The following is a 13,636-nucleotide window of genomic DNA, read 5'->3' as shown; positions in this document are numbered from 1 at the left end:
CAGTATTCTCTAACCTCCCACCGCTACCAGTATTCTCTAACCTCCCACCGCTACCAGTATTCTCTAACCTCCCACCGCTACCAGTATTCTCTAACCTCCCACCACTATTCTCTAACCTTCCACCGCTACCAGTATTATCTAACCTTTCACCGCTACCAGTATTCTCTAACCTCCCACCGCTACCAGTATTCTCTAACCTCCCACCGCTACCAGTATTCTCTAACCTCCCACCGCTACCAGTATTCTCTAACCTCCCACCGCTACCAGTATTCTCTAACCTCCCACCGCTACCAGTATTCTCTAACCTCCCACCGCTACCAGTATTCTCTAACCTCCCAGCGCTACCAGTATTCTCTAACCTCCCAGCGCTACCAGTATTCTCTAACCTCCCAGCGCTACCAGTATTCTCTAACCTCCCAGCGCTACCAGTATTCTCTAACCTCCCAGCGCTACCAGTACTCTCTAACCTCCCAGCGCTACCAGTATTCTCTAACCTCCCAGCGCTACCAGTATTCTCTAACCTCCCAGCGCTACCAGTATTCTCTAACCTCCCAGCGCTACCAGTATTCTCTAACCTCCCAGCGCTACCAGTATTCTCTAACCTCCCAGCGCTACCAGTATTCTCTAACCTCCCAGCGCTACCAGTATTCTCTAACCTCCCAGCGCTACCAGTATTCTCTAACCTCCCACCACTATTCTCTAACCTCCCACCGCTACCAGTATTCTCTAACCTCCCACCGCTACCAGTATTCTCTAACCTCCCACCGCTACCAGTATTCTCTAACCTCCCACCGCTACCAGTATTCTCTAACCTCCCACCGCTACCAGTATTCTCTAACCTCCCACCGCTACCAGTATTCTCTAACCTCCCACCGCTACCAGTATTCTCTAACCTTCCACCGCTACCAGTATTATCTAACCTTTCACCGCTACCAGTATTATCTAACCTTTCACCGCTACCAGTATTCTCTAACCTCCCACCGCTACCAGTATTCTCTAACCTCCCACCGCTACCAGTATTCTCTAACCTCCCACCGCTACCAGTATTCTCTAACCTCCCACCGCTACCAGTATTCTCTAACCTCCCACCGCTACCAGTATTCTCTAACCTCCCACCGCTACCAGTATTCTCTAACCTCCCAGCGCTACCAGTATTCTCTAACCTCCCACCGCTACCAGTATTCTCTAACCTCCCACCGCTACCAGTATTCTCTAACCTCCCAGCGCTACCAGTATTCTCTAACCTCCCACCGCTACCAGTATTCTCTAACCTCCCACCGCTACCAGTATTCTCTAACCTCCCACCAGTATTCTCTAACCTCCCACCAGTATTCTCTAACCTTCCACCGCTACCAGTATTCTCTAACCTCCCAGCGCTACCAGTATTCTCTAACCTCCCAGCGCTACCAGTATTCTCTAACCTCCCAGCGCTACCAGTATTCTCTAACCTCCCACCGCTACCAGTATTCTCTAACCTCCCACCGCTACCAGTATTCTCTAACCTCCCAGCGCTACCAGTATTCTCTAACCTCCCAGCGCTACCAGTATTCTCTAACCTCCCAGCGCTACCAGTATTCTCTAACCTCCCAGCGCTACCAGTATTCTCTAACCTCCCAGCGCTACCAGTATTCTCTAACCTCCCAGCGCTACCAGTATTCTCTAACCTCCCAGCGCTACCAGTATTCTCTAACCTCCCAGCGCTACCAGTATTCTCTAACCTCCCAGCGCTACCAGTATTCTCTAACCTCCCAGCGCTACCAGTATTCTCTAACCTCCCAGCGCTACCAGTATTCTCTAACCTCCCAGCGCTACCAGTATTCTCTAACCTCCCAGCGCTACCAGTATTCTCTAACCTCCCACCGCTACCAGTATTCTCTAACCTCCCACCACTATTCTCTAACCTCCCACCGCTACCAGTATTCTCTAACCTCCCACCGCTACCAGTATTCTCTAACCTCCCACCGCTACCAGTATTCTCTAACCTCCCACCGCTACCAGTATTCTCTAACCTCCCACCGCTACCAGTATTCTCTAACCTCCCACCGCTACCAGTATTCTCTAACCTCCCACCACTATTCTCTAACCTTCCACCGCTACCAGTATTATCTAACCTTTCACCGCTACCAGTATTCTCTAACCTCCCACCGCTACCAGTATTCTCTAACCTCCCACCGCTACCAGTATTCTCTAACCTCCCACCGCTACCAGTATTCTCTAACCTCCCACCGCTACCAGTATTCTCTAACCTCCCACCGCTACCAGTATTCTCTAACCTCCCACCGCTACCAGTATTCTCTAACCTCCCACCGCTACCAGTATTCTCTAACCTCCCACCGCTACCAGTATTCTCTAACCTCCCACCACTATTCTCTAACCTTCCACCGCTACCAGTATTATCTAACCTTTCACCGCTACCAGTATTCTCTAACCTCCCACCGCTACCAGTATTCTCTAACCTCCCACCGCTACCAGTATTCTCTAACCTCCCACCGCTACCAGTATTCTCTAACCTCCCACCGCTACCAGTATTCTCTAACCTCCCACCGCTACCAGTATTCTCTAACCTCCCACCGCTACCAGTATTCTCTAACCTCCCACCGCTACCAGTATTCTCTAACCTCCCAGCGCTACCAGTATTCTCTAACCTCCCAGCGCTACCAGTATTCTCTAACCTCCCAGCGCTACCAGTATTCCCTAACCTCCCACCGCTACCAGTATTCCCTAACCTCCCCCCGCTACCAGTATTCCCTAACCTCCCACCGCTACCAATATTCTCTAACCTCCCAGCGCTACCAGTATTCTCTAACCTCCCAGCGCTACCAGTATTCTCTAACCTTCCACCGCTACCAGTATTCTCTAACCTCCCACCGCTACCAGTATTCTCTAACCTCCCACCGCTACCAGTATTCTCTAACCTCCCACCACTACCAGTATTCTCTAACCTCCCACTACTACCAATATTCTCTAACCTCCCACTACTACCAGTATTCTCTAACCTCCCACTACTACCAGTATTCTCTAACCTCCCACCACTATTCTCTAACCTCCCACTACTACCAGTATTCTCTAACCTCCCACCACTATTCTCTAACCTCCCACTACTACCAGTATTCTCTAACCTCCCACTACTACCAGTATTCTCTAACCTCCCACCACTATTCTCTAACCTTCCACCGCTACCAGTATTCTCTAACCTCCCAGCGCTACCAGTATTCTCTAACCTCCCAGCGCTACCAGTATTCTCTAACCTCCCACCGCTACCAATATTCTCTAACCTCCCAGCGCTACCAGTATTCTCTAACGTCCCAGCGCTACCAGTATTCTCTAACCTTCCACCGCTACCAGTATTCTATAACCTTCCACCGCTACCAGTATTCTCTAACCTCCCACTACTACCAGTAACCAGTATTCTCTAACCTCCCACCGCTACCAGTATTCTCTAACCTCCCACCGCTACCAGTATTCTCTAACCTCCCACCACTACCAATATTCTCTAACCTCCCACCACTACCAATATTCTCTAACCTCCCACCACTACCAATATTCTCTAACCTCCCACTAGTACCAGTATTCTCTAACCTCCCACTACTACCAGTATTCTCTAACCTCCCACCACTATTCTCTAACCTCCCACTACTACCAGTATTCTCTAACCTCCCACTACTACCAATATTCTCTAACCTCCCACTACTACCAGTATTCTCTAACCTCCCACTACTACCAGTATTCTCTAACCTCCCACCACTATTCTCTAACCTCCCACTACTACCAGTATTCTCTAACCTCCCACCACTATTCTCTAACCTCCCACTACTACCAGTATTCTCTAACCTCCCACTACTACCAGTATTCTCTAACCTCCCACCACTATTCTCTAACCTTCCACCGCTACCAGTATTCTCTAACCTCCCAGCGCTACCAGTATTCTCTAACCTCCCAGCGCTACCAGTATTCTCTAACCTCCCACCGCTACCAATATTCTCTAACCTCCCAGCGCTACCAGTATTCTCTAACGTCCCAGCGCTACCAGTATTCTCTAACCTTCCACCGCTACCAGTATTCTATAACCTTCCACCGCTACCAGTATTCTCTAACCTCCCACTACTACCAGTAACCAGTATTCTCTAACCTCCCACCGCTACCAGTATTCTCTAACCTCCCACCGCTACCAGTATTCTCTAACCTCCCACCGCTACCAATATTCTCTAACCTCCCACCACTACCAATATTCTCTAACCTCCCACCACTACCAATATTCTCTAACCTCCCACTAGTACCAGTATTCTCTAACCTCCCACTACTACCAGTATTCTCTAACCTCCCACCACTATTCTCTAACCTCCCACTACTACCAGTATTCTCTAACCTCCCACTGCTACCAGTATTCTCTAACCTCCCACCGCTACCAGTATTCTCTAACCTCCCACCGCTACCAGTATTCTCTAACCTCCCACTACTACCAGTATTCTCTAACCTCCCACTACTACCAGTATTCTCTAACCTCCCACTACTACCAGTATTCTCTAACCTCCCACTACTACCAGTATTCTCTAACCTCCCACCGCTACCAGTATTCTCTAACCTCCCACCGCTACCAGTATTCTCTAACCTCCCACCGCTACCAGTATTCTCTAACCTCCCACCGCTACCAGTATTCTCTAACCTCCCACCGCTACCAGTATTCTCTAACCTCCCACCGCTACCAGTATTCTCTAACCTCCCACCGCTACCAGTATTCTCTAACCTCCCACCGCTACCAGTATTCTCTAACCTCCCACCGCTACCAGTATTCTCTAACCTCCCACCGCTACCAGTATTCTCTAACCTCCCACCGCTACCAGTATTCTCTAACCTCCCACCGCTACCAGTATTCTCTAACCTCCCACCGCTACCAGTATTCCCTAACCTCCCACCGCTACCAGTATTCCCTAACCTCCCACTACTACCAGTATTCTCTAACCTCCCACTACTACCAGTATTCTCTAACCTCCCACCGCTACCAGTATTCTCTAACCTCCCACCGCTACCAGTATTCTCTAACCTCCCACCGCTACCAGTATTCTCTAACCTCCCACCGCTACCAGTATTCCCTAACCTCCCACCGCTACCAATATTCTCTAACCTCCCAGCGCTACCAGTATTCTCTAACCTCCCAGCGCTACCAGTATTCTCTAACCTCCCAGCGCTACCAGTATTCTCTAACCTTCCACCGCTACCAGTATTCTATAACCTTCCACCGCTACCAGTATTCTCTAACCTCCCAGCGCTACCAGTATTCTCTAACCTCCCAGCGCTACCAGTATTCTCTAACCTCCCACTACTACCAGTATTCTCTAACATGCACCAATTTCAAAGATGTTACAGAGTTACAGTTCATATGAGGAAATCAGTCAATTTAAATAAATTCATTGGGCCCTAATCTATGGATTTCACATGACTGGGAATACAGATATGTATCTGCTGATCACAGACACCTTAAAAATAAATTGGGGCGTGGATCAGAAAACCAGTCAGTATCTGGTATGACCGACATTTTCCTGAAATGAGGTGATGGCGGCGGATGAATGGCAGGACAATGTCATGGTATGTCTGTGCATTCAAATTGCCATCGATAAAATTGTGTCTGTTGTCCATAGCTTATGCCTGCCCATCCCACCATGGTGCACAACGCAGACATCAGCAAACCTCTCGCCCACACGACGCCATACACGACGCCATACACGTGGTCTGCAGTTGAGGCGGGTTGGACGTACTGCCAAATGCTCTATGGTACAGAAATGAACATTCAATTATCTGGCAACAGCTCTGGTGGACATTCTTGCAGTCAGCATGCCAATTGCACACTCCCTCAAAACTTGGAGACATCTGTGGCATTCTAGAGAGGCCTTTTATTGTCTCCAGCACAAGGTGCACCTGTGTAATGATAATGCTGTGTAATCACCTTCTTGATACATACATACACACAAAAGTAAGTGGACACCCCTTCAAATGAGTGGAGTCAGCTATTTCAGCCGTGTATAAAATCAAGCACACAGCCATGCAATCTCCATAGACAAACATTAGCAGTAGAATGGCCTTACTGAAGAGCTCAGTGACTTTCAACGTGGCACCATCATAGGATGCCACCTTTCAGTTGGTCAAATTTCTGCCCTGTTAGAGCTGCCCCGGTCAACTGTAAATGCTGTTATTGTGAAGTGGAAACGTCAAGGAGCAAAAAAGGCTCAGCCACGAACTGGTAGGCCACACAAGCTCACAGAAGTGGACTGCCGAGCTCTGAGAAATAAGCTGTTTGTGTGTATGGAACATTTCTGGGATCTTTTATTTCAGCTCATGAAACATGGGACCAACACGTTACATGTTGCCTTTATATTTTTGCTCCATGTACTAGTAGTAGTAGCTGTAGTAGTAGCAGCTGTAGCAGCAGTAGTGGTAATAGCAGTAGTGGTAGCAGCTGTAGCAGTAGCTGTAGTAGTAGCAGTTGTAGTAGCAGCAGCACTAGTAGTAATAGTACTAGTAGTAGTAGTGGTAGTACTAGTAGTAGTAGCTGTAGTACTAGTGGTAGTAGTGGTAGTACTAGTAGTAGTAGTGGTAGTACTAGTAGTAGTAGCTGTAGTAGTAGTGGTAGTACTAGTAGTAGTAGTACTAGTAGCAGCAGTAGTAGTAGTAGCAGCATTAGTACTAGTAGTAGTAGCAGCAGTAGCAGTAGTAGTAGCAGCAGTAGCAGCAGTAGAAAACTAGTAGTAGTATTCTCTCAAGAGACTCCCTGGCCTGATTGAGGTTACATCATATTCCCTAGTCTATATAGTGCACTTCTTTTAACACGAGTCCTATGGGCCCAGGTCAATAGTAATACCCTACACAGGAAATAGGCTGGCTTTTGGGACAGCCATAGAGGTATTGTTACAGAAATACATTCTACACAGATCTACTCTGCACAGATGATCAGATATTGCTGGATGCCTGGTAACGTGTTTTAACATGTCAGGGACCAGATTAAACGGAGACTCAGCGATGTGACGTTGCCACGAGCAGCAGGATGAACCGCAGATCTTACAGACGAGCGTGATGCAAGATGGTTCACTTGCGGAAAATATCAGAGAAGTTTAGCGTCACGATCTGATATTGCTGTTAACTTTGCCACGGACTCCCATCTTTCATATGGTGTAAGAATCTATTACAACCATATGCTGAATTTGTGTTTCTGGAATGCGCAAATGTTGCTGTATAGCAAAAGCTACAAAAAAATAAGTGCCCGTTTTCTTTAAAACGCTTGATATTTTTTGAAGCAGATATGTTTACTTCAAATCAGAAAAAGCAAGTATTTATCTCCAATATGAAACTCTAGCTTTTCTCCTGCCATGTAGGAATGACTGGGGTTACATTACACCTCATCACATTGTTTCCTTCTAGTCATGTTGAAGAGGACTCCCACTCAGCATTGAGCATCTCTACCACAGTGGTCACCGACCCTGGTCCTGGATGAGTAACCAGAGGATGCAGGCTTTTGTTCCAGCCCACCACTAAAACTTGATTAGAAAGGTTCCCTTTGTATTTGCTTTAGCAAATCCTGGCAAACGTCAAGTCAAACAACTTTATGGGGGGGGGGGGGGGGGGTTCCCCAACACAGACTAAGTCTAGTCCTGGACTAAAACTATTTCCTCTGAGTTAGGATTAGGATAAAGCACATACAGATCTCAGATAACCAAGCTAATCAGAGCTTAGTGCTGGGCTGGGACAAAACCCTGCATCCTCTACCTCCCCAGGTCTAGTGGTCAGTCAGTAACCAGTGTGTTCTGTAGTGTGCAGAGGGAGCTGAAGAGAAGAGGGAGACAGACTGTGCGAAGGGTTCTACCTCCCCAGGTCTAGTGGTCAGTCAGTAACCAGTGTGTTCTGTAGTGTGCAGAGGGAGCTGAAGAGAAGAGGGAGGCAGACTGTGTGAAGGGTTCTACCTCCCCAGGTCTAGTGGTCAGTCAGTAACCAGTGTGTTCTGTAGTGTGCAGAGGGAGCTGAAGAGAAGAGGGAGGCAGGCAGACTGTATGAAGGGTTCTACCTACACTGCTCTCCCATTTGAATCCCGAGACAGGTCCAGTAGTTCCCAGGCCCCCTAGTCGCTCAACACTGGACGGCTCTGAGTCAGTTAGGTCCTTCAGGGAGAGAGACACACATTACCCTGGAAGTCACTGTAAAGACCACAGACACGACATGCCTAATACTGGGCAGTGGGGTTGATCAAAGACTCCCTGGTAGTTCATCTATGGAACCAACAATAGATCTGCAGTGTAAGGCTGGTCTTCAGGGAGAGACATTACCCTGGTGGTTCACTCAGTCACACTGTAGACTACATTACCTATACGTTTAGAGGGCTGTGACGTTGACTACAGTCCCTTTGTTGACACTAGATAAACTAGAATAACTGTCCTATACATCTCATGTGGAGTGGGGTGTCAGGTCTGTCAGGGAGAGACATTACCCTTGGAGTCACTTTAAAGACTAGATACACTATGATAATGTGGAGTGACAGGTCTGTCAGGGAGAGAGACATTAGTCTTTAAAGTGACTCCAAGGGTAATGTATCTCCCTGACAGACCTGAAACTCCACATTATCACAGTGTGTCTACCCTTGGAGTCACTTTAAAGACTAGACACACTAAGATAATGTGGAGTGTCAGGTCTGTCAGGGGGAGACATTACCCTTGGAGTCACTTTAAAGACTAGACACACTAAGATAATGTGGAGTGTCAGGTCTGTCAGGGGGAGACATTACCCTTGGTGTCACTTTAAAGACTAGACACACTAAGATAATGTGGAGTGTCAGGTCTGTCAGGGGGAGACATTACCCTTGGAGTCACTTTAAAGACTAGACACATTATGATAATGTGGAGTGTCAGGTCTGTCAGGGGGAGACATTACCCTTGGAGTCACTTTAAAGACTAGATCCACTATGATTATGTGGAGTGGGGTGTCAGGTCTGTCAGGGAGAGAGACATTACCCTTGGAGTCACTTTAAAGACTAGACACATTATGATAATGTGGAGTGTCAGGTCTGTCAGGGAGAGACATTACCCTTGGAGTCACTTTAAAGAATAGATACACTATGATAATGTGGAGTGGGGTTGACTACTAGATGTAGAGGTGGTTTCCCAGACTCAGGGTCTAGTCTAGTGCTGGACTACAAACTAAGCTCAATAGAGAATCTACATTGAAAATGTTTTTTTTGTTGTCCATTATTAAGCTTCACCGGTGTCCGGGAAACAGACCCCTAGTGTGTAGTGAGACGTCACTCAGGGCTTCCAGGGAGACACATATTACCCTGTGGGCTCAGTCACTACGGTAGATAGACTTCACCTATTGGGGTGTGGGGTTGACTAGATAGTCACTTTGTAGACTAGACAGTCTATACATCTACCAGGGAACGAGATGTCAGTCACTTTGTGGACTAGACAGTCTATACATCTACCAGGGAACGAGATGTCAGTCACTTTGTGGACTAGACAGTCTATACATCTACCAGGGAGTGAGATGTCAGTCACTTTGTAGACTAGACAGTCTATACATCTACCAGGGAACGAGATGTCAGTCACTTTGTAGACTAGACAGTCTATACATCTACCAGGGAGAGAGAGACTGTGGGTTCACAGTCAGACTGGAGAACCCACTAGGGCTGATCAAAGAGCCTATATCTAATGAGATGTCTGATGTATTTACCTGGCTGTGGGTACACAGTCACCCTGTAGAGATTGACTGGAGAACCTACTAGGGATGTATTTCAGTGAGATCTTCAGTGGTCTCTGTGTGAGTTCAAGCCAATCAGTGGGACTGAGGATGCTGAAAAGCGAGTGGTACTAACACCTAGCTGTAACCTGATGCCACAGCAGGTGTTGGACAACTGGCCCTTTTTAAATGATATCAGCTTCTGTATGTCTCAGTGTCCACCACACTAGTGCACTTCTGAGTGTCCACTACTAACCTTCTCAGAGGGGTCTTTCAGGGCACTGAGGTCTTCATCATCTTCCTCTAGGATCTTCAGAGGTTTAGTTGGTGTCTTCTTCCCTTTAGAGTCTCCTTTCCCCTCAGAGCTCTGTGGGAATAACAGAGCCTTACATTAACCCTTTCCCCTCAGAGCCATACATCAACCCCTTTCCCCTCAGAGCTCTGTGGGAATAAGAGCCATACATTAACCCTTTCCCCTCAGAGCTCTGTGGGAATAACAGAGCCATACATTAACCCTTTCCCCTCAGAGCTCTGTGGGAATAACAGAGCCATACATTAACCCTTTCCCCTCAGAGCTCTGTGGGAATAACAGAGCCATACATTAACCCTTTCCCCTCAGCTCTGTGGGAATAACAGAGCCATACATTAACCCTTTCCCCTCAGAGCTCTGTGGGAATAACAGAGCCATACATTAACCCTTTCCCCTCAGCTCTGTGGGAATAACAGAGCCATACATTAACCCTTTCCCCTCAGAGCTCTGTGGGAATAACAGAGCCATACATTAACCCTTTCCCCTCAGAAGTCTGTGGGAATAACAGAGCCATACATTAACCCTTTCCCCTCAGAAGTCTGTGGGAATAACAGAGCCATACATTAACCCTTTCCCCTCAGAAGTCTGTGGGAATAACAGAGCCATACATTAACCCCTTTCACCCCAACCCCAGTTGTAACTAACCTGGTCAACCAGCTAATTATTAGAATCAGATCTGCTAGATTAGGGTTAGAGTGAAAACCTTCAGGAGGGTAGCTCTCCAGGAACAGGGTTGGAGTGAAAACCTTCAGGAGGGTAGCTCTCCAGGAACAGGGTTGGAGTGAAAACCTACATGAGGGTAGCTCTCCAGGAACAGGGTTGGAGGGAAAACCTTCAGGAGGGTAGCTCTCCAGGAACAGGGTTGGAGTGAAAACCTACATGAGGGTAGCTCTCCAGGAACAGGGTTGGAGGGAAAACCTTCAGGAGGGTAGCTCTCCAGGAACAGGGTTGGAGTGAAAACCTACAGGAGGGTAGCTCTCCAGGAACAGGGTTGGAAAGCCCTGGTCTAACCTATGAATGTATAAACAAGGCTTGTGGGTCTCCCTACTTCTCCACTTCAGTATTACAGTGACATAGTCCAACTGTTGTTGAACTCATTTAGATGAACAGTTGAGTGTTGACCTGAGGTCAATTTTTTGTTGGGCCAGTAACCAAAAGGTCACTGGTTCGAATCCCAGAGCCTACTAGGTGAAGAAAAAAAACTATCAATGTGCCCTTGAGCAAGGCACTTAACCCTCGTTGCTCTGGATAAGAGCGTCTGCTAAATGACTAAAATGTGTCTGGGTTATCCAGGTGACATCACCTGTTGACTACAACATGATATCCTCCTATATCCTGATTCTTTACCCGTGGCTTTTGGACTAACAGTCATGTTCACTAGGTATGAAACGGAAGAAAACGGTCTAGAAATGACTCTTCTGGCTACTTTCTGCCTGTCTGTGGTTGGGGGGGGGGGCGGCGACAACTATCTCACCTGTTCTTTCCCCCCCTGTTTCTCTTTCTTCTTCAGGAAGTCTTCCACTGCATCCACAGCCTGTTGGAAACGTTTGCCCTTGTTGATCTTGATCATCTCCTCTTTGTGGGGGTGGTATGGCTTCAGCTGCTCCACCTTTATCCAGGCACTGCACACACAGTTGGATAAGTGATGGAAACAAGCTAGACATGGATATTAGTGATAAGTGATATATACTGTAGTAGGTTTTGTTTGTTTACTTACTGGTCTTCAGTTCCAAAGAATTTGACAAAATGACATTTTTTCCCTCTTGGCTTTTTCAGGTCCTTTGGAGGACTGACGACCTGGAAAGACAAATAAAGTTAAATACAATAACACTTACGTGTAGTTAGTCAGTTTAGCATACAATATAATTCTTAGGTCACAACGACCATGGTGTCCAGATTTCGCTAGCTTGAATTCGACAGATCTTACCTTGCCTGGCCACGGAGGATAGCGCCCGAGTTTTCCCCTAAAACAAGAACATTGCCATTTGATTGATGATTAAACGTTGCATTATCGAGATAAGGTTTTGATTTTCAGAATATAAATTCCATTACCCCTTGTATTCGTCGGCGCAGTAAACATAGGCTTCGAACAAGATTTCCCGGGTGGCACAGTCACCAGATTAATATCTAGTTAGCTAGCTAAACTGGTTAATTAAAGATTGATGTTGTTTCTCAAACATCACAGTACACACTTTTCAGATGTCATCAGTAAACATGTAACGTTAGAGATAGCTAAACTAACCAGTGTATAGATATAGCTAGTATATGGATTGAGCAATATTTACATACAGATGCGTCCGGTTTCACTTCTCTGGGTGCGGCAAGGCTAAGTAGTTTACTAGCTAGCTAATGGCTATGCTGACTCGGGCTAAACAGGCAGTAACGTATTTGTTTTGAGTTCGATCGACAACTACCGTTAGTAAACGAATATTTTGTCACATCTACCTGATCAAATGTAACGAAAATGCGCGAATTGAGTTGTTCCGACACGGATTCAATGTAAACAATGAAATTCGAATGGAATAAGACAATTAAAGTAAGTTAAAATGCATATCTCACCAAACTAGGTCCCCGATTCTCAGATGCACCGTCGCCATCTTAGAACTTTACTGAAACGTCGCACTGAACACCGTGAAAGAACACACCCACCAGAAAACACATGCGTCACCCCAAACCACAGAGTTTCTAAATCCAGAGGTACAGCATCGCGAGACTTCCGGGAACGCTAACGAAAAAGAACAAACATACTAGGTCGGGGTTTGGGGTATAAGAAGTCAATGAGAGAAGTGAAAAAATCGTCCTTAGTTGTGAATATTCTCAAAATCTAAAGGCATAACCTAGATTTGAGCCAATGTCTTAAGTAGGTGAACATGCTATTACTCCAACCTCGTGAAAATGACAAACTGACACGTTTTAATTTTTCTCAAAAACTACTTTATATCAAAGGAGTGCCTTTGACTACATGCACATGCGCAGTTCGGTGCAAAACGAACGTTAGTCCCGATTACGTGTTTCTACGCATGAGTTTTGCTAGCCAACGTTGCCATGACATCGCCTAAACGTGTGATCTGGGATTTCATTTTTAGCCAATCTTCATACTGTCTGCCCAAATCCCTTAGTCAAAATTGGCTACATCATTTTTATTTTTTATTTCACCTTTATTTAACCAGGTAGGCCAGTTGAGAACAAGTTCTCATTTACAACTGCGACCTGGCCAAGATAAAACAAAGCAGTGTGACAAAAACAACAACACAGTTACACATAAACAAACATACAGTCAATAATACAACAGAAAGATCTATGTACAGTGTGTGCAAATGTAGAAGTGTAGGGAGGTAAGGCAATAAATAGGGCAAAGGGCGAAATAATTACAATTTAGCATTAACACTGGAGTGATAGATGTGCAGATGATGATGTGCAAGTAGAGATACTGTAATGTAACTGTAATGGGGGGTGTTCTCCTCAACAACTGTAATGGGGGGTGTTCTCCTCAACAACTGTAATGGGGGGTGTTCTCCTCAACAACTGTAATGGGGGTGTTCTCCTCAACAACTGTAATGGGGGATGTTCTCCTCAACAACTGTAATGGGGCGTGTTCTCCTCAACAACTGTAAT

The 13,636-nt window shown here is 46.5% G+C and overlaps 1 protein-coding gene across 7 annotated transcripts in view; it reads right to left on the bottom strand.

Moving 5' to 3' along the window:
- glyr1 (glyoxylate reductase 1 homolog (Arabidopsis)) overlaps positions 1 to 12,662 on the bottom strand; it is a 30,686-nt gene extending 18,024 nt beyond the window's left edge. For 3 of the 7 annotated variants that reach the window (XM_055898439.1, XM_055898440.1, XM_055898443.1), the window contains exons 1-6: positions 12,581 to 12,661; positions 11,949 to 11,985; positions 11,739 to 11,818; positions 11,496 to 11,643; positions 9,968 to 10,078; positions 8,055 to 8,144 (exon numbers count right to left, since the gene is read on the bottom strand). In XM_055898439.1, coding sequence (XP_055754414.1) covers positions 8,055 to 8,144; positions 9,968 to 10,078; positions 11,496 to 11,643; positions 11,739 to 11,818; positions 11,949 to 11,985; positions 12,581 to 12,618 — 504 coding nt within the window. In that variant the 5' untranslated portion in view covers positions 12,619 to 12,661. Of the gene's footprint in view, positions 1 to 8,054; positions 8,145 to 9,967; positions 10,079 to 11,495; positions 11,644 to 11,738; positions 11,819 to 11,948; positions 11,986 to 12,580 lie in introns of all 7 variants that reach the window. The other 4 variants (XM_055898442.1, XM_055898444.1, XM_055898445.1 and 1 more) reach the window with 4 other exon arrangements.
- Between the last annotated feature and the right edge of the window lie 974 nt (positions 12,663 to 13,636).

Source organism: Salvelinus fontinalis, chromosome 34 (assembly GCF_029448725.1).
Source record: "Salvelinus fontinalis isolate EN_2023a chromosome 34, ASM2944872v1, whole genome shotgun sequence".
NCBI lineage: Eukaryota > Metazoa > Chordata > Actinopteri > Salmoniformes > Salmonidae > Salvelinus > Salvelinus fontinalis.
Note: the sequence above shows the minus strand (reverse complement) of the source record. Positions and strands in the feature narration are given on the sequence as shown.